The 27,596-nt window shown below is 42.2% G+C and overlaps 1 protein-coding gene across 1 annotated transcript in view; it reads right to left on the bottom strand.

The window, feature by feature from the left end:
• LOC144723906 (gamma-aminobutyric acid receptor subunit alpha-2-like) overlaps positions 1-27,596 on the bottom strand; it is an 87,841-nt gene that overhangs the window by 33,243 nt on the left and 27,002 nt on the right. The window contains exons 5-6 of the mRNA XM_078602684.1: positions 12,819-12,901; positions 8,587-8,730 (exon numbers count right to left, since the gene is read on the bottom strand). Coding sequence (XP_078458810.1) covers positions 8,587-8,730; positions 12,819-12,901 — 227 coding nt within the window. The remainder of the gene's footprint in view (positions 1-8,586; positions 8,731-12,818; positions 12,902-27,596) is intronic.

Here is a 27,596-nt window from a genome sequence, read left to right as displayed (position 1 = left end):
AGAATATTGCAAAATTAATGGTTTTTCCGTTTGGATACATTGACACATTCAATGACTGCAACAACCCATTGTCACGGCAGATGTTCTTTGCGTGATGTGTTACGCTGGGTACCTGTGCTTTTCAGTGGCATGGGAAGAGTAAATTTGGCCGGGTGGCTCAGGGAGTTTGTAGCTGTGTAAAAACGACCCTGCTAAAAGGCCCTGGATATTAACCCAGCGACCCATATTTAAACTGGACTCTCAAGTGTAACAAGTTCATGGTCTTAGTCCAGTCAACAGATGCCTGCATGCAAGCAAATTTTATAGACGGGTTTGTGTACTTAATTGTGCCCAAATGCAGCTCTTTGCGTATTATTATGATGAAGTGCCGCAGTGGTGAGATGTTAACTACCTCGCCTGGTATACAGGGGGTGGCGGGTTCCGACCCGACCTTGACACCTGTATATTTGGAGTTTCGCTGTCTTCTCCGGGTCCTCCGCTTTTTCCCTCCACGGGTTTTCCCTCCACCAGCCAGTTTGTTGAGCTATCATATGTGGCCATGTCCCTTCTGAATAAAAACGCTATATAATTCAGTGGGCCTAACCTGGTAAAATAAAACTAATATTTTGTTTATTGTTTAGTAAGTATGCATAAATATGTAAAATGTTTTACATGTGCTGAACCACCAGTCGCAGAGCATGATGTACTGTCTTATTGTCTAGGGTTGGGGAAACAAATCCAATTGAGTAACTCCTGAAAGCAGTTGTGGTGTCACATTCCTTGACATGTCACGAAGCTGCCATGTGACGTGCAGTGGTCAAGTGACTCCGTGAGGCATGGGCTCACACATTGAACAACCCTTCTGAGTTCCTGCCTTTGAAGCTGGGCGCCCACGTTATTATTTCACTAAAGCCCAAACCAAACAACGAAGTGCGTGTTATATTGTAGATGCACAGCTAGGCTGAGTATTCTAGGCTTTCCAACACAAGGCTGAAGCTATGCTACCGTAATCAGTCGACTTCCTTTCAGTGCAAAAGTAACGTCGAAGTGCCCTGTGCCCTCCAGTGACGTCATCAGGCATGGTATGTCACCTATCAGGGTCGACTGACAAAGGAGTGGGTTGACAAAGGGCTGTAAATTACTATTGCTTCATCACATAACCAAAGACAGCTCATCCGAATGGTGTGTGTTTGTCTTATTATAACGAACAGGCACGCCTTGCTGTACTTGTCACGACGGGGACAGGCGTGTACACAGAGTTTGGTGTCTCAGAATATCTATGGCCGAAAATACTATCAAATAACACGTTTGTTTGCTCAAGATAATAATTCAAATCCGCATGAATTGATAATGGCAAAATTTACCAACGCTTAACCACTGGCACAGTTGAATATGTTTTTCATTAAAAAACATGGCCCTTTCTTCCGTGAAAGTTGGCAAATGTTGAGATTAACGAGCCCATGGAAATTACAGGGTGTGAGCGCACAAGTCTATTCATGCCTGTAGATGTTTTATTCTGAGGCTTTTTTCGCAGTGACACGCCAAAATAATAACATTTACGTGAAATAAAAAAAACAACCTCGAGGGATGTTTTATGTATAATTGCCCACGGAGACCAAATCAGGCTTTGCCAACGAATAATACAAGCATGGAGCAGGTCCACCGGAGCACAGAAGCCCTGACATAAATGGGACAGAAAAATTTATAAGGGTCCATCATAGTTGCAGCATACATATAAATATTGTTTTTCCGATAGTTTTTTTTTTCACAAGTAACACTAAAATTGTGAAAAATAATATATCCTTTAAACTAAAAATAGAGATGGTGATATGGGAAAGGTGGCGAATGCCCAAGTCTCAGATCTAGAACATTGAGAGTTGCCACCACTGAGTTTAATTATTCTTTGTATGGCTGATGTTTGTGTAGAGCACGAAGAATATTTTACATTGACGTGGTCTAGCTGGATAAGTGAAATCGATTAACGACACACAAAGGTGAGCCCACAATATGGCAGGAAGCACAACTCTCATGATGCCCTGCAGGCATGTCAGATGATCACCACATTGCATATACAATGCTCTCAGCCTTATTCGGAAAACCAGCTCCAGATCTGGGTGCCGCAATGGCGAGATGTTAACTAATTATCCTGGTATACATGAGGACGCGGGTTTGATTCCAACCCTGACGACTGGATATTTGGAGTTTGCGTGTCTCTCTTTCCGTGGTTGCATGGATTTTTTTTCGGGTTCGACGGGTTTTCCCTCCATATTTACAAACATGCGCCCAGAGTATTTGGCTGTTATAAATTTCCACGTGATTAGCCACTTCGTTTAGCTATCATTTGTGGCCAGGTTACTTCTGATTTATAGCTATTTAGCTCAGTGGTCCTTACCTCGTAAAAAAAAAAATAGTTTAATTTATAGTTTAAGAGCTGCCTTTGTGATCATATTGTTGTTTAAAGAGTAGAAAATTTGGCCATCCGATCATAGAGCAGTGAAAAAGACAACCGTAGTGTGGTCTCATCTTCATTCAAGGCAAATATCCCCCCTATAGCTTGAACAGACTGTTGGGGAAGTGCTGTTACCGAGCACCTAATGAAGGCTGGCACGGCTTTGTATCCCTAATTCCGGTGTTTATACTCCACACCAGGTACTCATTTGAGGCTGAGTCAACCTTGGGGAGGCCTAGGACCGTTTTAGATGACATCCGCTGGTGTTGAGCGTGAGTGGAAATCGAACCCAGGTTGCCAGGTTTAATAGCGTGGTTTAGCACCGCTCCCATAACTCATCAGTCGCCATCCATATCCCTCTGGGAGCCCATATGTAGACTGGGTTCACCTATACACTATGGGGACCCCCATTAGCACTGCCTAGAGGCAACAACACATTCAAATCTAACATTTTTGTTAATTTTAATGTGTGTAGGCTGTAAACAAATAGATGTAATCACGCACTGAGGTGACATGCACGCGAGCCATGGTGGAGGTTATGCCTCCCCGTTGCACTGAGAACACACCGTTGTGTTTGTCAACTCTCTTCAAGTTCAGGATGCATGCAGATGCCGGTGAAGGGACCGAGATCATGGGATTTAGAGTGCAGTGCACTAGGCGCCTCTCTCCCGCACCTCCGATTAGCACGCTTGGCTACATACAATGCGAAAGAGGTTCAAAATGCATATGCATACACACTCCCACATTTTCTGACACACTTTCCTATAGAGAGGCATACATTGCTAAGCTATAGTTAAACCAAATATCGCCTTTTTGGCACCATGAAAATGACTTGTGCATGCCGAATTACAGTTTGTCTAAGTGGGTGTGCAAATTATTTAAACAAAGCTATTAACTATGTATGTTGCATCTACATCGCTTCATGAGGCCGGGCACTTCTAGATATGTGGTGTTTTATATAGGGATCGTTACGGGGAAAGAGGGCCGCAACTGCTCCAGATTTAATGATGTCTGAGGCTACTTGTCTGCGGTTAGCAAGTCGGGACCAGAGAGGAAGTGCAGTTTCTAAAGCGTTTACATTCGTCTGCACAAGTTTCACACGGCAGTAACTTTTTATTTAACCATCCCCGGAAGGCCCTCCCCAATGCCATCGCCACGCATGATTTTTTTCACTCTGCGCCACCTTTTTCACTTCTCAACGATTTGAATATTAGGCGATTTGTTCCACACCGTAAAATGTCCACCCCGCGAAGGGGTTTAACGGCGTCGCTCTCAGGTGCCGTGCGCTTGCGCCGCCGCCTGTCGCGGACCTTGCGTTTGTCGCGGACTCAGCCGGCATGCCGAGCCCGCTCTGTGGCACTCTCGGTTTGACAGACGAGCGCTGCTCCTCCGAGCGTGATGCAACGCGCAGATCGGTCGCGTGTAACTCACTTCACGTTTCAAATTTTCTACTTCCTTCGCCCGCCTTTGCCAATCTGTATAATCATATTTTTGGTTCTTTCGGTAAAGTCACGTAGAAGGGAAATAATAAAATGATAAAAATTAAACATAATTAAATTAAATTCTCACGACGTTTCGGCCACAACACAAGCAGCTGTCCTCTTGTGAAGAAACAGAGCTGTCGGAAAGACAGTGCTCCAATGAACACTGCTAAGCTTGGCAGCATATTTAAGCTGAGTGGGAGGAACAAAGCGCCTTGACAAATGAGTTTGCATATCAACAGAGGAATTTAGCATAGAAGTAGCTATGATAATGTGAGAGATTAACATGATGTTAATGTGAGGAATTAGCATGTAACTGGTCATGGAAGTGGCTATGTTAAAGTCAGAGTTTACATATCAACAAAGGAATTTAGTATATTGAAGCTAAAGAACTGCAACTACCCAACTATCATACAATAAACCTACGTGAAATAACTAAATATAAATTACATCAATATAATCCATGTACTCAATATGCTCTCCAATAAGCGGAGCTATTAACATTAAGTAACTCACTGTATAATCATAGTTTGGATAAAAAGTCTCCAATGTATTAGTCTATTCCAATGTATTATTCTCTGCTTAAAATTTGCTCGGTGAGCTTCTGTTTTGTATATATATACAATAAGGGAAAACAATATTTGATCCCCTGCTGATTTTGTACGTTTGCCCACTGACAAAGAAATGATCAGTCTATAATTTTAATGGTAGGTTTATTTGAACAGTGAGAGACAGAATAACAACAACAAAATCGAGAAAAACGCATGCCAAAAATGTTATAAATTGATTTGCATTTTAATGAGGGAAATATGTATTTGACCCCTCTGCAAAACATCACTTAGTACTTGGTGGCAAACCCCTTGTTGGCAATCACAGAGGTCAGACGTTTCTTGTAGTTGGCCACCAGGTTTGCACACATCTCAGGAGGGATTTTGTCACACTCCTCTTTGCAGATCTTCTCCAAGTCATTAAGGTTTCGAGGCTGACGTTTGGCAACTCGAACCTTCAGCTCCCTCCACAGATTTTCTATGTGATTAAGGTCTGGAGACTGGCTAGGCCACTCCAGGACCTTAATGTGCTTCTTCTTGAGCCACTTCTTTGTTGCCTTGGCCGTGTGTTTTGGGTCATTGTCATGCTGGAATACCCATCCACGACCCATTTTCAATGCCCTGGCTGATGGAAGGAGTTTCTCACCCAAGATTTGACGGTACATGGCCCCGTCCATTGTCCCTTTGATGCAGTGAAGTTGTCTTGTCCTCTTAGCAGTAAAATACCCCCAAAGCATAATGTTTCCACCTCCATGTTTGACGGTGGAGATGGAGTTCTTGGGGTCATAGGCAGCATTCCTCCTCCTCCAAACACGGCGAGTTGAGTTGATGCCAAAGAGCTCCATTTTGGTCTCATCTGACCACAACACTTTCACCCAGTTGTCCTCTAAATCATTCAGATGTTCATTGGCAAACTTCAGACGGGCATGTATATGTGCTTTCTTGAGCAGGGGGACCTTGCGGGCGCTGCAGGATTTCAGTCCTTCACGGCGTAGTGTGTTACCAACTGTTTTCTTGGTGACTATGGTCCCAGCTGCCTTGATATCATTGACGAGATCCTCCCGTGTAGTTCTGTGCTGATTCCTCACCGTTCTCATGATCATTGCAACTCCACGAGGTGAGATCTTGCATGGAGCCCCTGGCCGAGGGAGATTGACAGTTCTTATGTGTTTCTTCCATTTGCGAATAATCGCACCAACTGTTGTCACCTTCTCACCAAGCTGCTTGGCGATGGTCTTGTAGCCCATTCCAGCCTTGTGTAGGTCTACAATCTTGCCCCTGACATCCTTGGAGAGCTCTTTGGTCTTTGCCAAGGTGGAGAGTTTGGAATCTTGATTGATTGCTTCTGTGAACAGGTGTCTTTTATACAGGTAACAAGCTGAGATTAGGAGCACTCCCTTTAAGAGTGTGCTCCTAATCTCAGCTCATTACCTGTATAAAAGACACCTGGGAGCCAGAAATCTTTCTGATTGAGAGGGGGTCAAATACTTATTTCCCTCATTAAAATGCAAATTAATTTATAACATTTTTGACATGTGTTTTTCTGGATTTTGCTGTTGTTATTATGTCTCTCACTGTACAAATAAACCTACCATCAAAATTATAGACTGATCATTTCTTTGTCAGTGGGCAAACGTACTAAATCAGCAGGGGATCAAATACTTCTTTCCCTCACTGTATGTGGCACATTAGGAATGGATCACTCTTTTAAGTATGTCCTTGTGCAGCAAGGGAGTAAAGTGTGGTTCTGTGCAGTGCAGTGCAGTGCATCAATGCATGTGTGTACAGCAGCATGTGATGACTGAGTCGGGCCTGTAGGTGGCTGGCAGGGTTATTGAATGACCGCGCGGATATACCAGTCACATGGTTAATGGCGGCTCGGGAGCAAGGCTGGTTGTAACACACGTGTTGTTGCATTTTACAGGTAAAGGACCCAAAGGTTGTTTTTGATCGTTATATAAATGTTCTAGACTTATTCTAGACTTGTTCTAGACTTTAAGCCTGGCTTTGAATTGTTCGTTTGTGATATATGCAATTAGAGGTGTTTTAGCACTGTGCATTGTAAAGGGATGACGCACTGTAATTAGTTACTGTCATTGTAATTCTCTAACTCTAATACTGTTTTAGTCTATAACCATACCCATGTACCCAGAATATGACTACTTGCAATGCTATTGAGAATACAACACATGTAAAGTAGTAAGCTGTACAATGGTGATATACAGTACGTATACTGTACACGTACAGTACATATAATGGGTGTAAGATACCGATATAAGTGGATAGTATAGATAGACATACAGCTTAGGATTAAAGTAATAGTCGAATAGTCATGTGCAAATGTGATTGTCAAAGACAAAGATGGTTTATCAGTAGTAGAATTGGGTTTAAGAGAAAGGGTTATTGAATGACCACGCGGATATACCAGTCACATGGTTAATGGCGGCTCGGGAGCAAGGCTGGTTGTAACACACGTGTTGTTGCATTTTACAGAGTGACGGTGCTGTTCTTCCCAAGATTAATATTAACCACAATAAATAAATGTGCTTGCCCTCGATTTGGAGCACCTGCCCACGTCCTTCATTTCGAGTGTGCAACACTAGACTTGTTCTAGACTTTAAGCTTGGCTTTGAATTGTTCGTTTGTGATATATGCAATTAGAGGCGTTTTAGCATGGTGTATTGTAAAGGGATGACGCACTGTAATTACTTACTGTCATTGTAATTCTCTAACTCTAATACTGTTTAGTCTATAACAATGCCCATGTACCCAGAGTATTACTACTTGCAATGCTATTGAGAATAGAACACATGTAAAGTAGTAAGCTGTACAATGGTGACAGACAGTATGTATACTGTACACATACAGTATATATAATGGGTGTAAGATACCGATATAAGTGGATGGTATAGATAGACATACAGCTTGGGATTAAAGGAATATTCGAATAGTGATGTGCAAATGTGATTGTCAAAGACGACAAAGATGGTTTATCTGTAGTAGAATTGGGTTTAAGAGAAAACTGTTATTGAATGACCACGCGGATATACCAGTCACATGGTTAATGGCGACTCGGAAGAAATGCTGATGTAACACGTGCTGTTGCATTTTACAGAGTGATGGTGCTGTTCTTCACAAGATTGCTATTAACCACAATAAATGTGCTTGCCCTCGATTTGGAGCACCTGCCTACGTCCCTCATTTCGAGTGTGCAACATATATATCCACGAATCTAATAGCATGTTCCAACTTTCAGTTTGACTACGATGTTCAATGTATTTATTGCACCCGGCACCCCTATTATGAATAAATATCGTGCTGTTGTGAGAGGACACAATTGTACCCTGTGCCAATGTTCAGTTAACATTATTCTGCTTCTTACATTTTTCCTGCACTTACTTTTGAGGCACACTGCAAATTTCTCCAACTTTTATTCAACGTATTCTCATAATTTAACGATAACTGTGAAATCCGTATTTTCCATTGCGGGTTCTGACCCCGTAGTGGACATTCCACATACCTATGGTAGAATACAGCTTACCAGATAAAAGCTGTGCAGGAATGCCCAATCCACAATCGTAAATGCTTGCTATGCGTTATGTTCTAGTGAGATGTCACGGGATTTTTACAAGTCAGGCCGCCAAGTACTCTACCTAAATTACACCCACTTTTATTGCAATATTCCCCTGTATACTGTACATACATAAATAAAGATAAAAAAGATCCCCTGTATAGCCTTAACAGACTGTTGGGAGAAGTTCTGTTAGCGAGCACATATGAGGGCCGGCACAGCACACGAGGAGGTGGGTGGCCAACATCACTCCCGGCCACCTTTGTCTCCCCAGTGGCGATGTTCACACACTGCACCAGGTACAAATTTTAGGCTGAGTCGACCTGGGGGAGGCCCAGGACCGGTGCAGATAATGGTCACTGGTGTTGGCCGTAAGTAGGAATCAAACTCGAGTCGTCGGGTTCGTAGACGCAGCGCGCTAACCCGCTACACTACCGCTTCCCACCACATATATATTTGCATACAGCAACACATACAAATTAAATGTTCTTATTGTAACGATAATCTTAGAACGGATATTCTGGATGATGATAGAAAGGCTCGTGCAGTTGTTGTCACCTGTGCTGGATTTGACGGTGATGCTTTTCACCGTTTGCCTGAGCAGCTCGTACTGATTGGTGCGCGAGCCATCCTCGGCCACCACCACAGAGAGGTCTTCCCCCTTGTTCCACGTGTAGGTCACCTCCTGGTTGGTGTAGGCATCTGCAACGCGGTGTCAACACCGATCATTGCAACCGTATTACGGCAGGATGCACATGCATGATGTGCGTGCATAATGTGCATGCATAATGTATGTTGATTACCGTATGAATAACCCAACCGGTAATCCATTGTAATTTATATGCATGTATTCATCCTCCACCCTCCTCCTCTGACCTTCGCACCTGATTTGCCCACAAGTGACGACATCACATTTATCCCTCTATTTAAGACCGAAGCAGGAGGATTTCTCCACAAATCTCGCTGTCGCCTGACGATGCTAGTTGTAATTACTGGTGAAACGTCATGGTACTCGAATTGTAAATGTTGTGGGTTTACTCTCCAACAGACCGGTGTGCTGAATTAGTAACGAATTGGCATGCTGTGTTTACGTGACAAACCTCACTAATTTGCTGTGTTGGGTGGTGGCGGGTTTAATGACATATTTATGCTATCTAACCCAAAAAACTCTGTTATGGATATTATGCATTGCAGTTGATCATCAATTATCCAGCGCGAAATTATTCGGCTAGCCAACGTTATCCGACAGGTTCCCAGGAGGATCTGGCGAACCTCCATCACAGCTGATGGAGTTGGATTCAGATCACCCCGTGCAGAGTCTTCGAGATTGGAGTGGTAAGTACAGTCCAGTAAATACGGTAGCTGTTTACAGTAGGGTATTTATTTTTGTGTATTTGTTTATTCATGCCAATTTCATCGAGTATTTTTTAAAGAACTAAATAAAAAACATATACACAACACGTTAAAACATAATTGTATGCAAGAATGTGTAAAAATATATATATATACCGGCGTTTTTGAAAATCCGGCGCCCACTTCCCCCCGAAGCCGCCGGATAATCGATGATCTACTGAAGTATTATTATACAGTGAAATATGCTCTTTAGTTTTGCCAGCGAATTAGCGCCCATATCTAACAGAGTGGGTCCTTGCCTATAATTATCTAGCAGTGCACCTGCATTGGTTTAAGCGAGCCTGACTGCTGGTGAGACACCGCACGTCAAAACTGGTCCAGAGTTGTATGTGTGTTAAACCGATTGTGCTGTAAAACAATGCACTCCCAGAAGGCTTTGAGGCTGATGGGATGTGTAAACTATATATTCTTAGGTTTTTTCGGTAAAGTCACGTAGGTAAAACAAATTAATTAAAATTAATAAAAGTAAAATAAAAATCACGACGTTTCGGAGGCAACACAAGCTTCCGTCTTCAGCTGTATCAAGTAAGATATAATCAAATCACGACGTTTCGGAGGTAACACAAGCTTCCGTCTTCAGCTGTATCTTACTTGATACGACGTTTCGGAGGCAACACAAGCTGTATCAAGTAAGATACAGCTGAAGACGGAAGCTTGTGTTGCCTCCGAAACGTCGTGATTTTTATTTTACTTTTATTAATTTTAATTTTTTACCTACGTGACTTTACCGAAAAAAACCTAAGAATATGAATCCTTGCAGTCACGAAACCTTCAAATCTAAAGTGTAAACTATATGTCTATACTTTTATGTGGAGATACCGATATGGGAATGAGGCGTATTGTTATAGGTTACTGGGTAGCGTCATACTTGGCACACACCAATAATTCTAACTCTAACCCTAGCACCAATATTTATGCTTGTGTAATCACTTTTTTCTAGCCAACAGGCAAAGTGAAAGGTTTACCAAACGTGGGTACCAAACAGGCTGTACGATATGTGGACTAAACACGCATTTTAGAAATTATTGAGTCAGTACAAGTGATAGCAAAATGTATTCCAAATGCACAATTCCAATTGTAATATTAGTTGAATAGTGCCAATTGTACAGTGGACACCTTTGTGTTGCTTATAACAAAGGTTATAGGACTGCATGGTGGTGAGATGTTAACTACCTCGCCTGATATACAGGAGACTGTGGGTTAATCCCGACCCTGACACCTGTATATTTGAAGTTTGCGTGTTCTTCCCCATGCTTGTCGATTTTTCTCCGGGTCCTCCGATTTTTTCTCCACATTTAGAAGCATGCCTTTAGACTATTTGGCTTTTATAAATGTCCACATGATGATTAGCCACTTCGTTCAGCTGTCATTGGCGGCCAGGTCGCTTCTGAAAAAGAGCTACATAGCTCAGTGGGCCTTACCTGCTAAAATAAAAATAATTAAAGTTTAGTTTGAATAAATCCTTTCGCAGCCTTCTCATTTTGCTTTAATTCTGTGCATTGAAAAAAGGCTGCACATTCAGATTTTCCTTCTTGTTGCGAAAGCACGCAGTGTGCTTATTGAGTACACGCCCTCTGTTGAGCCAGGAAGGTATTGTAGATAATACCCATAATGCTATGCAACCTTAATTCAGTTTACCAGAGAGCTGCCACCTGTCTTGGCTTTCTCAGGATTGACCTCCGGTTGAGGCAAGCTGCTACAATTCCTAGTTTTGTGCCAGGTGTATAGTACAGTTGTACACAGTTCAAGATACTTGTATGTAGTTCTCTACACAACTTTATTGTGTAATTTTAGTGAGGGACTGTTTGTTTTGGTTTGATCTGGGATTGTTTTTGCTGTTGTTTTGCTGCTTTGCCTAAGCTTGGAATTGGTGTACTTATGCAATTTGAACTTATATACTTAATCTATTTTCCGTATTTATTGTTAGTGATTTGCTTACTTTTCATATATTTTGCACTCTTATCGTTTTTTTGTACTGTTTGTTTTTGTAACTTTGTGAACTGCTCCTACGAGACATCTGTGAAAAAGAGCTTTATAGCTCATTGTATTTCTCCAGGATAAATAAAGATTCTGATCTTGTACCGCAATATGAGATATTCTTCTTTCCACAATATCTTTCAGATGTTTTCGACCTCCTTAGGCTGCAACTCTAGTACAGTACTGTACAATATATATTTTAGAGGCATGCATGACGAATACTGTATTTGAGAGGAAATGGGTTGCTAAAAAACAAAATGTATCTTTTGTACAGGTAGGGACAGGGACGCAACTATTGGGTATGTGGCAGCGTTATGCGATGCATAGGGGCCCAGTCATCCACAAGGTGGCCCCGAAATCCTCGACTGATAGACTGGCATGAAAGCAAGACGCATATTAACTTATTGAGTATTGTACCTTTACATATTTTTTAAATTAATATTATCAATGTGAGACTGTCATTCTTGAAACCAAATACACGATTAAACTAAATAATATATATATAGTTATAGCCTACATATTGTTGTTTACGGTTTAAAACATCTGTAGTAAAAGTGAGTCAGGAGAAAGAAGGGAGATGGGGGGCACAGTCATATCTTCCATAGCCCCCCCGTTGAAATAGGTCGTTGCACCCCTGGGTTGGAGTCAGATTCCTTGGGTTAGAGTAGAGAAGGTTTATGGGATATGTATATGCTGTGCTGTAGAAAGGCCTGATTAATTATGGCAATACCTACATTATCCCCAATCGGGACTTTGTCCTCATTACTCCCACCTATGTCATGTTTAATTTTTTTAAAGTATTTTTTTCTGCAGGAATAATAAATAGCGTAATGCGGTTTTCATGCCAAGATTCTTGTTTGTGAACACGGTTATCACTTTAAATTTATGAGGTTTGCAATCTCTCATGGAAATTCCGTGAGAATATATCGAGCAATAACATTTAATGCTAAGTTTTCGCTTTACTCTGAATCACAATCATGACCCTGGGGTCGTCTTTGATGACGTGTAAGTGTACGTGTGCAGAAAGTGCATGTGTGCGCGTGTGTGTGTATGTGGGGGAACGGTAGTGCAGTGGTTAGCGCTCTGTGCTACGAATCCGGCGAGCCGATACCTGTGACGATTATCTAAACTACTCCTCGGCCTCCACCTAGGTGGACTCGGCCTCAAATAAGTACCTGGTGCTGTGTAAAACATCGCCACTCGGGAGACAAAGGCGGTCGGGCGTGGTGCTGGCCACCCACCCCAATCGTGTACCTTACTGGTCTTCATCGGTGCTCACTAACAGCACTTGCCCAAAAAGTCTGTTATGACTATACGGGGGTCTTTGTTTGTCTTTGCGTACTTACGTAGGGAAATGTGTCTGTGTGTGTGTGTAAGTATGCGTGTTCATGCTTGCTTACAGCTTCCGAACTTGAGGGGACAGGCATGCGAGTCCATTGGGAAGTCTTCCAGCATCATGGGGCACTCAGCCTTTATGGTCAACCTGAACACAGAGAAAAGAGCGTTTCAGACATGCAAACGGTTACAGGCAATCTGTTTGAAGCGTTCATCCCAGACCCAACCCTGCTGTCTAGCAGCATCCAAAAGCATTTGTAAAACTCCGACAACATTAAAGAATAAGCCGAAAGGAAACTGTCAACCAGAGACCATTGTGCTTTCAAGGTCCTGTAACTGCCTGACAGCCAGTTTCCGTGTGGGGATTTCACAGCACACAGAGCAGGGTTTATACAAGTTTGTATAAAGTAAATAAACATTTTGTAGCAGACGTTACACATCACAAAATTGTGGCAGACATCTTGCTGGATTTAATAAATGTGATGCTTCAGCAAATACATTGCTTACAATAACGTAAAACTTATTTAATTGCTGAGCGCGAACAGATGATAGCCTCACAAAAGACCACGGCCGCCTACATATAAAAGGTTGTTACTTGGTGTGGCTTTTCGAATCTTAGTTTGGCCTTCAGTCATACATTAAATTAGTGTTTGACTGAAAATGCTTCTCAATGTTGATCAAATCCACGGCACAACCTTTGCAAAAAGTGACAAATGCACTACCTATGAGCCACACAACTGCCTTTGTGAACATTGGAGCCAGAATTAATATTCGATCGTGTACGTCATTGCACTGCGCATAGTAAGCAGACGATTACAAGCCCCAGTAATGCCGGTTCAATTTACTCTTGTGACTATTTTTTATTTTACCAGGTAAGGCCCGCTGAGCTATATAGCTCTTTTTCAGAAGCGACCTGGCTGCAAAATGATAGCTCAATGAGGTCGCTTTATGCCGTGGACATTTATTGCATCCAAATACTCTGAACCGAAATTCTGAAATATCTAAATAAATATCGAAATCTTAGAAATCATAATCCCAATCATGTTATTAGAAGACCATAAAGAAAACAGAATTATCATTTGTCATGCGTTATTGGCCAGATTCCTACGTGAAGGAATTTGTTTTAAAGGGGTTTTTCCACTCAAAATCATTTGTCACGGTATTTCAGCTTCATTCTTCGGTTGTCACTTGTCGTTGCATCCTCAGAGGGCACAGACGAATTCCAGCTCACTGCTCTTCTAGTACTCTTTGGGCCTTTCGCAAAGTCACATAGATAAAAACAATAATTTAAAAAATCACGACGTTTCGATATCAACACAAGCAATCGTCCTCAGGTATATAGCTCTTCTAGTGTGCAATTGTGCAAGAGCACCATCATATATTGAGCAGGAAATGGTTGCGATCTAGCAGCAAAAACTGGAAAGTATATGATGTACATGAGTACCAGTGTCCTACCCCATTCACTGTGCAACTTTTATCAAAATCCAGACAAAAGTGAATTATTATTATTAAGTCTCCATCCAGAAAACTTGAATGCACACAGGACATCTCTAAATTTAATATATACGTGCTGTTCAGAAAATCTATTAACTGTTGTAAATATGCGAAATCTAATCTCAAGTAAACTCAGCCCATCATCGCTCAAGGGTTGGTGTATAGCCCAGACTGTGAGAGTTAACAAAGCATCAGGCAGTGCCAAGTTCTACCAATACAAGCAACTAAGTGTCTCATCACGTGGAAATTCTTAGGAGCCAAATACTCGAAACGCTTGTTTCTAAATGTGGAGGGGAAAACCAGAGGACCTGGAGAAAAATCCATGTGACCACGGGGAGAGAGACATGCAAACTCCAAATATACAACCGTCAGGGTTGGGATCGAAGCCACGATCTCCTGTATACCACGAAAGGTTGTTAATAATCTTATCACCGTGATGAGATGTTGGATATGCACATAATTGGCAACTGGAATTTTAAACTCGCCGTGGTTTCCTATAGGTTGCCTCAGCCCAAAATAAGTATATGGAATGCTGGGTCACCATTAGGAATGGGTAGACATAGGCAACAGAAGGATACTCCATCTAAGCTGGACCCAAAGAGTGACCAATGTAACATTTAAATGTTGCACATAGAAGAAGATCTGTTGCAGGCAGTTATTAGAAGGAAACTGGCACTACTTGGACACATATGTAGGATGGACAACAACAGGGACATTAAAAGTGTTTTGTTGTTTGTAAAAATGGAAGTAACCGGAAAGAGAGGAATACCTAACAGAGAATGGCTTGACGACGACATCATAAATTGGTGCCAGAAATATGTGGCCACAACTTGAGCATATCGGGCACAAGACAGAAGAAAGTGGACACAAATGACGAAATGCGCAGCGGACACATTACGGGTTTTCTACCCGTGGATCATGATGATGATGGAGACAAAGGCATGGCACTGGCTACATTGCCCACTCGCTGTGCTGCGTTGGCCTTAATAGGTGTGGGTTAACGGCATTTGACTGAACAACTCTTCCAGGGTGTCAGAGGGTCCCAACCCAGAAAAATATCTAAATTTGAAAACTAATTTCCTGCCTAAAATATAAAAAAATTCACTAACACATGGGATGGACTTTTTTTTTTACAATATTGTCGAATAGTGTATTGTATTACATTGCTTTGTTTTTACTTTTGGACCATATCTTGTTTCATTGTATGTAATGGCAGATATTAGGGAATAATAAAGTACAACTATAACCACAATCATATAAACACAAAACTATGCGATGATTTATATGAAGACAAGTCCAGATATTGTGGCCAAGGTTTAGCAAATTGTTATTTTTATTTACATAGCATAGCAATAATTTTTTAGCAATATATTGGAGTGGGACATTTTGAGGATATTTGAATATTTGGGGGGATGTGTCCCCCCTCCCAATATTCAAATATCCTTAAAATTCGGATGTGTCCACCCCACTATATATTATAATTACGGCCTTGGTTCAATGCCAAAGATTCACCAAGGACTTATCCAGCATAATCTCATGACAGACTTATATGACCATTGTACATGTCCCAGGTTTAACACCGGGAATATTTTGTGATATATATTTACATGGCATACTGTATATACACGTATCTTTTATATACAATAGTTATTGCTCTTTCAATAACTAATATATATCACATAATGTGTGTGTGTACACTTCTGCCCTCACACCACACCAAACATGCTCACACAACTGTCCTTAAGGAAATCATGGCAGAAAGCCAAAACGAGGCATTTTGTTAAACCCTCACACTGGGATGCACATTTGCAACACTTTAATCCCTCATTCTGCTGTCTGCCGAACCTAGTAAAGGCAAGGCTACAGAAAACATCGGGAACATGCAGCGGATCCTGGTCAGGCACACCGTCAGTTCCGCCCCAAGTTTTCCAGCTGAGAAACCAGGGAGAACAAGTCTGGTGGAGAGCCCAATCACCCACTGGTTTATTAAAGCATAATTAGCCACCTGCTCATGTCACCTGCAGTTAGAAAACCAGCGGTGGAGCTCACTGCCAGCCTGAACTGGAGCCACCAGACATCCATGGCGAACAATAAAATGCGTAGAACAATATCGGTATTTGTTTTTTATCCAGGTAATCCGATAGGTGGGTGTTACACCAGTCAGTTCCAAAGTCAACTGCAGTCCTACAGTTCCACTTCCACCGTTTTGTTAGACTTACAGAAGTCAGTGGAGTTACCGTTGAGCCAACTTAAACAGGTTCAGTTGTTATTTTACTCAGGGCATACTCAACGCCTGATGTAATCTTACAGTTAAAAGTGGCAGTGGTATCATTTGCAAGGGCAAACCATTGCGTGGCGCGTCGATAGCAATTAGGTGTCTCTTTGCTTGTTGATTTAGCTGTTGTCTTTTTTCTCTAGGCTACTGGGTTGGGTGTTGTTAACACACCCTAGACAGACATTTGGTGGTTATAACCAGGTGGAGTTTTCACGATGCAAAGTTCTAAACAATGGAAAAACAGTAAATGTGTCTCCTGTGTCAAGGGATCATGCAGTGGTGCTCATCTGCAATGTGCTTTAGTTGTCCAGAAAGGTCTTTGAGTCTCGAGATTCGCATTAAGCAGTCACTCTCGCTCACGAATTTCTGCTCCTCCCTCAAAACTCACTGATTGTTCCCAAGCTCACCCCACGACCCCCTTAATCTCCCTCTCATAACCGCCCTCTTCATATTCTCATTATATGGCTATCACTCATTACCCCATTCATCCTCATTTACTGTCATCAATTTCACTTTTACCGAATTGACACATCACAGATTCGCCCCCATTGCTTCCTCTCATCTATTTTATTCACCTTATCTCCACCATTTCATGTATACATACCGTTGTTACTTATTTGTAAAGCGCCTTAGGGGCTGTCCAAAAAATACGTCACGCGATTTTGGACGATTTTGACCCCCCCCCCTAGTCACACGGCGTCACAAAAAGTCAGACCCCCCCCTCAAATGACGTCACAAAGCTCTGCCCCCCCCCAAAAAAAAACATGCTTTAAATCGCTTTAAACTATTGTCTTTGTAGTGCGTATTTCATGTGGCGCTGCACTCTGATGTTGTAGGAGAAAACATTTTTTTAAATAGTCTATTTAATTAAGTAGAACGTGTTGTCTATATTTATTTAAAGTTGCGCATTTTGATGTGACGTCACATTTCTCAAACCCCCTCCCCTCCTAGTCACACATCGTCACAAATGTCTGACCCCCCCCCCCGCCCTAGGTGCGTGACGTCATTCATGGACGGCCCCTTAGTTAACGCGCTAAAAAATTACATTAAGATAAGGTGAAATGTTGACTCACGGTAACATTAAAATGTTGACTGATGGTAACGTGTGTACGTTATGCACGCGGGCGCCAATTTCAGACAATCTGTGGGGCTGAGCCATGTCCTCAGCCAATCAGCGACGCTCATTTATGAGCGTTTATACGTTTTCTGTTTTGTGATTTTAACTTTTATTTTCAACTCATAAGTGTATTAAATTAACAGTTATTTTGGTTAACAGTCGCTTTCGTGGAACGGATTGAAAACATTAGCCCAGGAATTTCTGTACACATGGTAACCTTCGCCCCCTACTGCGGAAACTTGGCAGGACCCTTCGAAGAAAGAGTTATGAGATTCGGTGATGTTTTCCCGGGTAAAGAAGCGGAATAATAATAACTAAATAACTCTTCCCTAATAGAGTTGGGTTTTTTTGGGCGAGATCCCATAAATATTAATGTGTCGTGAAACCCGCCACCACCCGACAACAGCTAATTAGTGAGCGTTAATCACGTAAACAAAACATGCGAATTAGTTACGAGTTCAGCACACCGGTTGTGTGTTGGAGAGTAAACTCCTCCCTATCCATGCCCGCTTTGGGCCATTTCACAATTGCTACGCGGGTACCTAGAGTGGTGGAATGGGGTGCGATTTTACATCTAATTGTAAAGTGGAAAATGGGTCACAATTTTCTACAAAAATAGCCTTCAATAAAAAAAACATCATTTACGAATCCACAACGATGCCAATAATTTATCCAGCAAAGCCGAACTGAGACCTGAGGTTCTTTCTGAGGAATGTCCTGCAATTAGATGTTTGAGCAATTTCATTTATGAACGTCTGTATGTATGTTGAACTTCGTTCACACCGTACGTAGCCATCTACGCTAATCGGAGGTGCATGGGAGGATTTCAGAGTACCTAGAGAAAACCCATGCTCTCAACGCTTCCCACATATATATGCAATCCGCAAACAAACCCAATAAATCCAATCTATATACTGTACAGACACGCATTCATGCGATTACTGTATACACATTGCATACAGGACTTTTATAATTTACGTTCTTTCATACGAGCCTCATAACAATGCACCGTACTGTACGATGTTGAGCCACTGCCCGCTTCTCACAGTCAATATTCCCGTTTTCCAGGCAACACGCCTTCATATGTGCAGCCTTAACCAGGAACAACACAAATGGCATCTGAAAAACAATTCGTGCAGCGCACCTCCTCGGCTTAGTATCGTCTCCTCTCCTTAAAGGTTACACACAGGGTTGGCAAAGTTATTGTTCTTCTAAGAGACACCGCCCCTATGCAGTAGTCAAATGTATTTTGTTTGCGTGACACAAGTGATCTCGATTGTGTAAACAATGCTCTCGGACTCCAGTATCTGAACATCGTAGCACATTACCAGCGGCATTTGCAACCCTGAGTAGATCATTTGGTCCAATTGCCTTCGAATGCAGTCACTTTGAACATACCACAAGATATATAGTATGCGTGTATTGAACGTAACGTGCAAACATGTCTGCAGCTATGGATTTCTCAGTGCTTTAGGCAATGTGTACACAGTAATCGCGTGAATGCGTGTCTGCATATTGATTTAATTTATTTGGTACATCTGCGGATTTCATCTATCTGTGCTGAACGTTGATGGCATAGGTATTCTCCTCCAGGTGCTCTGACATCCTCCCATGCACCTCATATGAAGGTGGTTGGCTACGTACGGTGAGAAATAAGTTCAACATACATACAGACGTTCATAAATGAAATTTGTCAAACATCTCATTGCAGGACCTCAGAAAGAAGATCAGTTAGGCTTTCCTGGGTAAATTATTGTCATTGTTGTGGGTTCTTGAATGTTTGATTCGTAACGCTGTTTTTGTAAAACTGAAGGCTATTTTTGTAGAAAAATTAAGACCGATTAAATTTCGATTTAAAGCTTTCGTGACTACAGGGATTCATCTTCTTGGTTCTTTCGGTAAAGTCACGTAGAAGGGAAGTAATAAAATAATAAAAATAAAACATAATAAAACATTCAGATGCTGTCGCCTCGGCAGACCTGGTTTTCACCTGAGGACGGCTGCTTGCGTTGTGGCCGAAACGTCGTGAGAATTGTTTTATTAAGACCGATTCTTCACTTTTTTCACTCTCAGAGACAGAATGATGAAGTGGAGCAGAAAAACCGCAGAGTAGTTGGAAAAGCAGCCAGAACATGGGGTGTCAAAATTGTCCAAGCTCTGTGGTCCTATATTGGGATGTTTGCCAACTCCACTAACGAGTGTCAATACATGTGTAAGGAAACCGAGAATATCAGGATAAAAATGAACGCGTTTGAGGATATATCGTGTACTGTGTTTTTTTACATTGTTTTTACAGTTAAGTATTTCAGTTATCATAACTGTCTATTTAATGCATATATTTTATCACGTGTAGTGTAGTTTACTTCATTTAAACGGAACTTGCTACTTGTTTGTTTACCCTTTTATCTGGCAACAAAACTGATACCTCTTTTTAGATTTGAAACTTTCGTGACTGCAAGGATTCATATTCTTAGGTTTTTTCGGTAAAGTCACAAAAATGTAAATTAATAAAAGTAAAATAAAACTAAATAAAAAATCACTACGTTTTGGAAGCAACACAAGCCTCCGTCTTCAGGTGGAACCGTCACAGCCACGACAGCTGTATCAAGTAAATGAGAGATCACAAGAAATACCACCCCGTATATATAATGGTTGAGGGGGGAAGGGCCAGGAACGGCACACTTTTTATTAATATGGTGACTTTACCGAAAAAACCTAAGAATATGATACCTCTTTTACAAGGAGTAATACCTGCGGTCGGAATACAAACAAAAAACACAACTCTGATAATGTATGCACTGTCCTTGAAATTGATTGGCCCACACCCGAGACAGCTTTTCTTATAGCCTCGTCTCACATGGTGTTGGACCAGATGACGCCAAAAGGCGCACAACTCAAAGACAATGCACCATCAGAGTACAGTGAGGGAAAAAAGTATTTGATCCCCTGCTGATTTTGTAGCCCATTCCAGCCTTGTGTAGGTCTACTAATCTTGTCCCTGACATCCTTGGAGAGCTCTTTGGTCTTGGCCATGGTGGAGAGTTTGGAATCTGATTGATTGATTGCTTCTGTGAACAGGTGTCTTTTATACAGGTAACAAGCTGAGATTAGGAGCACTCCCTTTAAGAGTGTGCTCCTAATCTCAGCTCATTACCTGTATAAAAGACACCTGGGAGCCAGAAATACTTCTGCTTGAGAGGGGGTCAAATACTTATTTCCCTCACTGTATGAGAGCTCGGGGTAAGCATTTACACCATAGGAACCTCCTTTGCCAGTAGCAAAATATGATAATTGGTTTTTACCCTTTCATCTGGCAACAAAACTGATACCTTTTTTACAAGGAGTCATGTTTGCATTGACCACAAAACCTGCGGTCGGAATGCAAACAAAAAACGTTTTTATACCGTTGGAATAACTGCTAGTATTACTGCGATAATGTGACAGCACACAAGGGGGTGGCGAGGCCGTTGCTATTTAAGGATGTCCTCAACCTCGGGCAGTGCGGTTCTCAAAACTTTTTTGGCCCGCAGCAACACCCAGCAGATGCAAACACTTACGCGGATCACCCCTCCCCCCCACCCCTGGTGACATAACGCATTTACTCATCTCTAAGGTGCATTGGTGCCGAGATGTTAACTACCTCGCCTGCTATACAAGAGAACGTGGGTTCGATCTCGATCCCGATCCCGACCCTGACTCCTATTTATTTGGAGTACACACGTTTTGTCTCCCCGTGATCGCGTGAATTTGTCTCTTGTATCTCCGGTTTTAACCCTGCACATTTAAAATCAAGTATCACGCGTTTAGAGTATTTGGCTGCTACTATAAATGTCTACGTGATGATACGCCACTTCGTTCAGCTATCATTTGTGGCCAGGTTTATTATGAAAAAGAGCCACATTCCTCACTGAGTTTTATCTGGTAAAATACGTTTAGTTCGAAATTTCCAGGAATAGAAAATGATCAATATTACAACATGAAAAAAAATTAAACAGAGCTATAAGATTTCGATTTAAAGCTTTCGTGACTGCAGGGATTCATCTTCTTGGTTCTTTCGGTAAAGTCACGTAGAAGGGAAATAATAAAATAATAAAAATAAAACATAATAAAATAATTCTCACGACGTTTTCGGCCACAACGCAAGCAGCCGTCCTCAGGTGAAGAACAGGTCTGTCGGAAAGACAGCGTCTGAATGACGTCTGAATGACGTTGTCTTTCCGACAGACCTGTTCTTCACCTGAGGACGGCTGCTTGCCTTGTGGCCGAAACGTCGTGAGAATTATTTTATTATGTTTTATTTTTATTTTATTTCCCTTCTACGTGACTTTACCGAAAGAACCAAGAAGAGCTATAAGATGTTTTTTTTGGTTTGGTGGGGGGGAGTATTTAGATCTTATGGTTCGGGTAGTTTAATTAGGGTAGTTTAACTAACTTAATTTTTTTTTATGAAACATCACGAGTAAAATATGAATGAATGTCCAAAACAAAAGGTATAATAAGCAGTGTCATTATTGTCCGGATCAACCTGCATTTTTATCAGAGCACCGCAGACCATCTGCAGGACTGTCGCGGACCACACTCTGAGAACCACCGCTCTCGAGGAAGCTCAAGACCGGTTCAGACTACACTTGCCACTGATGTACATGGAATTGAACCCAGATTGCTTGGAAACGTAGCAATTTTTGTACCCCTCCCACACATACACATGTGCACACATACAAGACAAAGATCCCCCGTATTGCCTTAACAGACTGTTGGGGCAAGTGATGTTAGCGAGCACCTGTGAAGGCCGGCACGGTACACGAGGGGTGGGGTGCCAGTACTACTCCTGGCTGCCTTTGTCTCCCTCTTGGAGATATTTACACACCGCACCAGGTACTATCTTGAGGTTGTGTAGACCTAGGGAAGGTCTAGGACCCGTTCAGATAATCGTCACTGGTGTTGGCCGTGAGGGGAAATCGAACTCGGATCGCCAGGTTTGTAGAGCAGCGCGCTAACCACTTGTCTCCCATGCACACACACACACACGTGTTATTTAGCCATTCGATAAAATTCATATCAAATCACAAATTGTATCCATTTTCACCATATTTGTGGCAGATGGTGCAGCCATGAAATTGTCTTTCCAGGGGCCTTGTTTATGGTTTACCAATAAGCCCATGCGTAAGTGTATTGTGCACAGACAACAGCATGCAGTAAAGTGCATTATTGAGAACCACCCTGCAGCAATTTTTTAAAATATGTATGTTCACATCCATACTTATCTTATTGTGCAGTGCATGGAAATGCATGCATCAGTCAAACTAGAGATACAATGGCATAATAAAATGAAATAGCTGTGGAATATATACTTTTAACAATATAAACGGATAAAGCTGATGGAATATTAAAACGTGGCCTTTTTGTTACAATCATTGGGAAGCGCTTATTCTGATTGGGTGTCGGAGCCAACGGTGGAAATTCCACATTCGTGTTCGTTTGGGGATGCAGTTATTGTTTTCCAAATGACAGCGACTGTTGATATCCAACAAAGTGGTGTTCAATTTATGTCCCAAATTATGGGCTGAGCTAACCTTCAAAACTGCTTTTTGCATCATGTTTCTTTCCTCCCCCGCACCTCCAATTAGCACGGTTGGCTGCGTATGGTGCGATAGCAGTTAAACATACATACCTGCACACGCCAGGGATTTTAAATATTAACGTCTTGATTGCGAGATGGTTGGTCTAATCATCACCACCCCTCCATCCGGATCCAATAGACGCTGTAAGTCGGTGTGATGCACGCATGTTTGTACAGTGCAATGTTGAAGAGTTTATAACGACGAAAAAAAAATATCCAGCTGTCCAAAAATACCATTGGGGCTCCCACTCGGTAGACAGGACTAAAGCGCACGTGCTGACTCCGTATTCCTGCCACACAGCGAGCAGCAGCACTCGAGCTGGGGTTCACTACGGATTTTAACAGCAAGCGGATGTCAATGAATAAATTAGTCACTATTTAATCGGTAACTCTGTAAAATATGATTTCCATAATGAGGTTGTCTGATGTTGAGTCCATTAAACGTAAATAAATAAACATAAATAAATGTCAATCCACTGCTGAATGAAGATATCCCCATACCGTGGCAATCGTGGTTCGTGTCAATGTGGGTTAGTGATCGAGCTGGCCGGGACGAGTTCAGATACCACTTGCAACTGGCCATGGCTCGGAATTTAACTCATGTTGCCAGCTCCAAAGGGCAGCGCCGTTTGTAAGTTCCTCTACACACAGATATGTTTCAAAAGCCAAGTCTGGAAATCTTGATGGTATTTAATAAAAATACGATTAAATTAGCATTTAATTCAATGTTGAATTTTCATTTAATCAGGTGACAGCCCAATTGGACTAACTTTCTCTCTTCCAGAAAAGTATTAGTCTAGCAAAGCACTTGTATTAACTTGACATGAAAAAATCGACGTGTTTTTCTCGATTAAATAAGCATTGTATGGCGGCCATATCCTTAGTGATGTCGTAGAAACCCTACATCACTTTGTTGGCGGCCAACCTTTTGATTGGACAACCATTGCTCACTTCCTGTACCTGTCAACCGAAAGTGGTTTGCAATGTAGTTGTTAGTAATTGTGGATCAATGGGCTCAGACGACGACACAGGCCACTGTCTGAGGTGGTGTCACCTTGGCAAGTCATTGTTGCTCCTGAACAAATTGAACCTTTAATCCACACACACACATGGCTGACCACCGCGGAAGCTGACCAGCAGCCCGGTTCATCACAGCAACTTACTCATGCAGGAGACGTAGGGATGTATTAAAGTGGCGTGACGTTATGCGCCACAAGCAGCGGCAATACAACATTTTCAATACAAATGGACTGTAAGGAGCATAAACCATCACGTGAACTCTGCTCATCCTCGCAGCGGCTTTTGGCTCACCATCGAACAAAGACGGTCACTGCATCACACGCTTTCAGATGCGCATATGTGGCCATCTAGAACGCCCTTCCTTCCGATATTAGAAAAACACTGGAGCTATGCACATTCTATGTTGAATACCCATTTCTTTAGAATTGCATTTTGTCTTTAGTTTGTTGTCCTTCTGCCGTTCCCGATTAGCATGGTTGGCTACGTACAATGCGAAAGAAGTTAAACATACATACATAATATTTGCTGTGTGCCAAATAATAAAATGTAATGCGTAACATAATGCTCATGTTATTGTATATTTTCTGACATGTTATGCTTGAACCATACTGCTGTAGACAAAGTGCGGTGTTCAAATGCTCCCAATATGCAAGGTGATCAAGGTCTGCATACAGATACCAAACTGATGTTTGAAGCCCACCCTGCGTTCTTCCTCTTAACGGCTGATTGAATGTTGTGAAATAGACGGCTCCTCGTCTTACAGAGGAGAGTGAAAATATTTCACGTCAATTGAGATTGATTGCGGACATGCATTCACACGAAAGGTTGTTTCTGTAATTTCTCCCCATTATTCGTGAGGTATCCATAAATGAATCATTCCGTTGGATACATAACTCGACACTAATGGTTATTTATGTTGTTCATTTTATAGTTTTGCATCGACACCGAATTAGGACTCATATCTCCTTGCCGAAAAACATCTGGTGGTTGAGCATTTGGTTCAAGCCGAGCCTGACTGCTGATGTGTTTGGTTGTGTCGGGTGGCAGCAGGCTTAATGACACATTTATATTTAAGCGATCTATCGCACCCCCCCTCCCCTCTATTATGGATAATATTGGTCGCGAAAGCCTACTACGTGTTACAATGTGTGCTTGTGTTGAACCAGTACTGCTGAAATTGTGCATTCCCGGACGGCTGTGTGGCTAATGGGATTTAGAAAAAAAATGCATATATTATGTTTGTAATTGGAGAGGCAGATACTATGTGAGGGTTGGTGGGCGTCTCATCGTCTGCGTATGTTTCCGTATTATCCCCTCCGTAGAATTGCAAGCCTGAGGTCGGGATTAAACAAAAAAGTGGCCCACATTGGCAGTGCCCACATTGCCCACGGTGTGGCGCCGTAGATCGGCCCCGAGCTCCCAAACCTGCGCGCCCAACTCAAACAATGACAACCAAACAATGACAACCACAACAACCACAACCGTATCTATGGGACCTTTTTTCGTTGTTGTTGCCAGTACTATCGAAGTATTAAGAAAAAAAAGAACATATTTTGCCCCGTCATGGAAATAAAATGGATGTTAAGATGTCCAAATGCCACTTACCTTTTTTTTCAAGCAATCTCCATTAACCACAGGCATACTTGTGGTAAAATAGGGATACAAAAACATGCAAATAAACATGCGTTGATAATAAGTAGTCCCTCGGTTAATGCTTGATAGTAACACTATCTAATACAATTTTTCTTCCTGGGTAGTAAGTGTTATTTCGTAATTGCTTATGCCCAAAAAGTATAGAAAATGGCTATTATTCCCCACAAACTTTGCTTTTGTGACCAGGACAATCATATTTTGAAAATCACCTATTTTCAATGAAAAAATGGGCGAATTTGTGTCTTTTTGTTCACATAAAATCTGAAAAAACAACATATGAATCAAAATTAACATGTATTTATACTATAGTAATACAAAAATGACTACAAAAGATTTAGAAGTGAATGATTTTTCAAGATTTATGATTACACTGTAAATCACTTTGTCGAACCAGCCCCCAAATGTAGTCTCCCATCATGTTCTCGTTATACTATCCTTGGTAGCGGCGTTCAAAGTCCAGTATATTCTGGTGGAAGCGCTCGCCTTGCTCCGAGTATGCTCCCATGTTCTTGAATTTATCAAGATGAGCATCAAGGATATGGACTTTGAGGGACATCCTACAGCCCATTGTTCTGTAGTTCTTCACCAGTCTCAACCAGCTCCACATAGTTATCGACCTTGTGATTGCCCAGGAAGCCACAAAGCTGTTCCAAGCCGCTTTCACCTTATTAGTGAGCTTCTTGAGGAATTCATTGCACTCCTGGATCTTCATTATTTGTGGTCCGATGAAGACACCGGCTTTGACCTTTGCCTCAGACAGCTTGGGGAAGAAGTTTTTAAGGTACTTGAAGGCTGCCGACTACTTATCTACAGCTCTGACAAATTGTTTCGTAAGGCCCAATTTTACATGCAGTGGTGGCATCAGCACCTTCCGGGGGTCCACCAGTGGCTCCCACGTGACATTGTTCCTCCCCACAGAGAACTAGGTCTGGTGTAGCCAGTCACGCCGGTGGCAGTGCGCCTTGGTGTCCCTGCTGTCCGAAAAGCAAAGATAGCAGGGAAACTTGGTAAAACCGCCTCGGAGACCCATCAGGAATTACACCATTTTGAAGTATCCGATGACCTCCCAGCCATACTCATCATACTTCAAGGCGTCCAGCAAGGTCCTGATGCTGTTGTAATTCTCTTTGAGGTGCACCGAGTGAGCCAGGGGAAGAGACGGGTACTTGTTACCATTATGGAGCAACACGGCTTTGAGGTTCCTGGATGAGCTGTTAATGAAGAGGCGCCACTCATTCTGGTTGCAGGTGATTCCGATTGCCTCGAACAGACTGGTCACATTGTGGCAGAAGCAGAGTTCATCTTGACGGGTGAAGAAGCTGCAAAGAGGTTGGTGACGCTTCTTCTGATCTGCGACTTGCACATTTTTATCCAACAAGTTCTACTGCTTGAGCCTTGACGTCAAAAGTTCGGCATTGGACTTGGTGAGACCAAGATATCTGATCAAGTCGTTCAGGTCTTTTTGGTTTGGGGTAGTGTGGGTTTCTCTCCTCAGCTCCACTTCTGAAATTGTCATCTGGATCTACAACGTCTTCCTCACTCTCTGACTTGCTGCTCTCTTCTAAAGATGGTTGCTCTCCGAAGGAGTGGGTACGGCGAGCTCATGGCAGTATGGCACCGGGACGATGGATTAAGGAAGGTCCGGATACGTGATAGCAGGTGCA

Source organism: Lampetra planeri, chromosome 19 (genome assembly GCF_965212315.1).
Source record: "Lampetra planeri chromosome 19, kcLamPlan1.2.h2, whole genome shotgun sequence".
Classification (NCBI taxonomy): Eukaryota; Metazoa; Chordata; class Hyperoartia; order Petromyzontiformes; family Petromyzontidae; genus Lampetra; species Lampetra planeri.
Note: the sequence above shows the minus strand (reverse complement) of the source record. Positions and strands in the feature narration are given on the sequence as shown.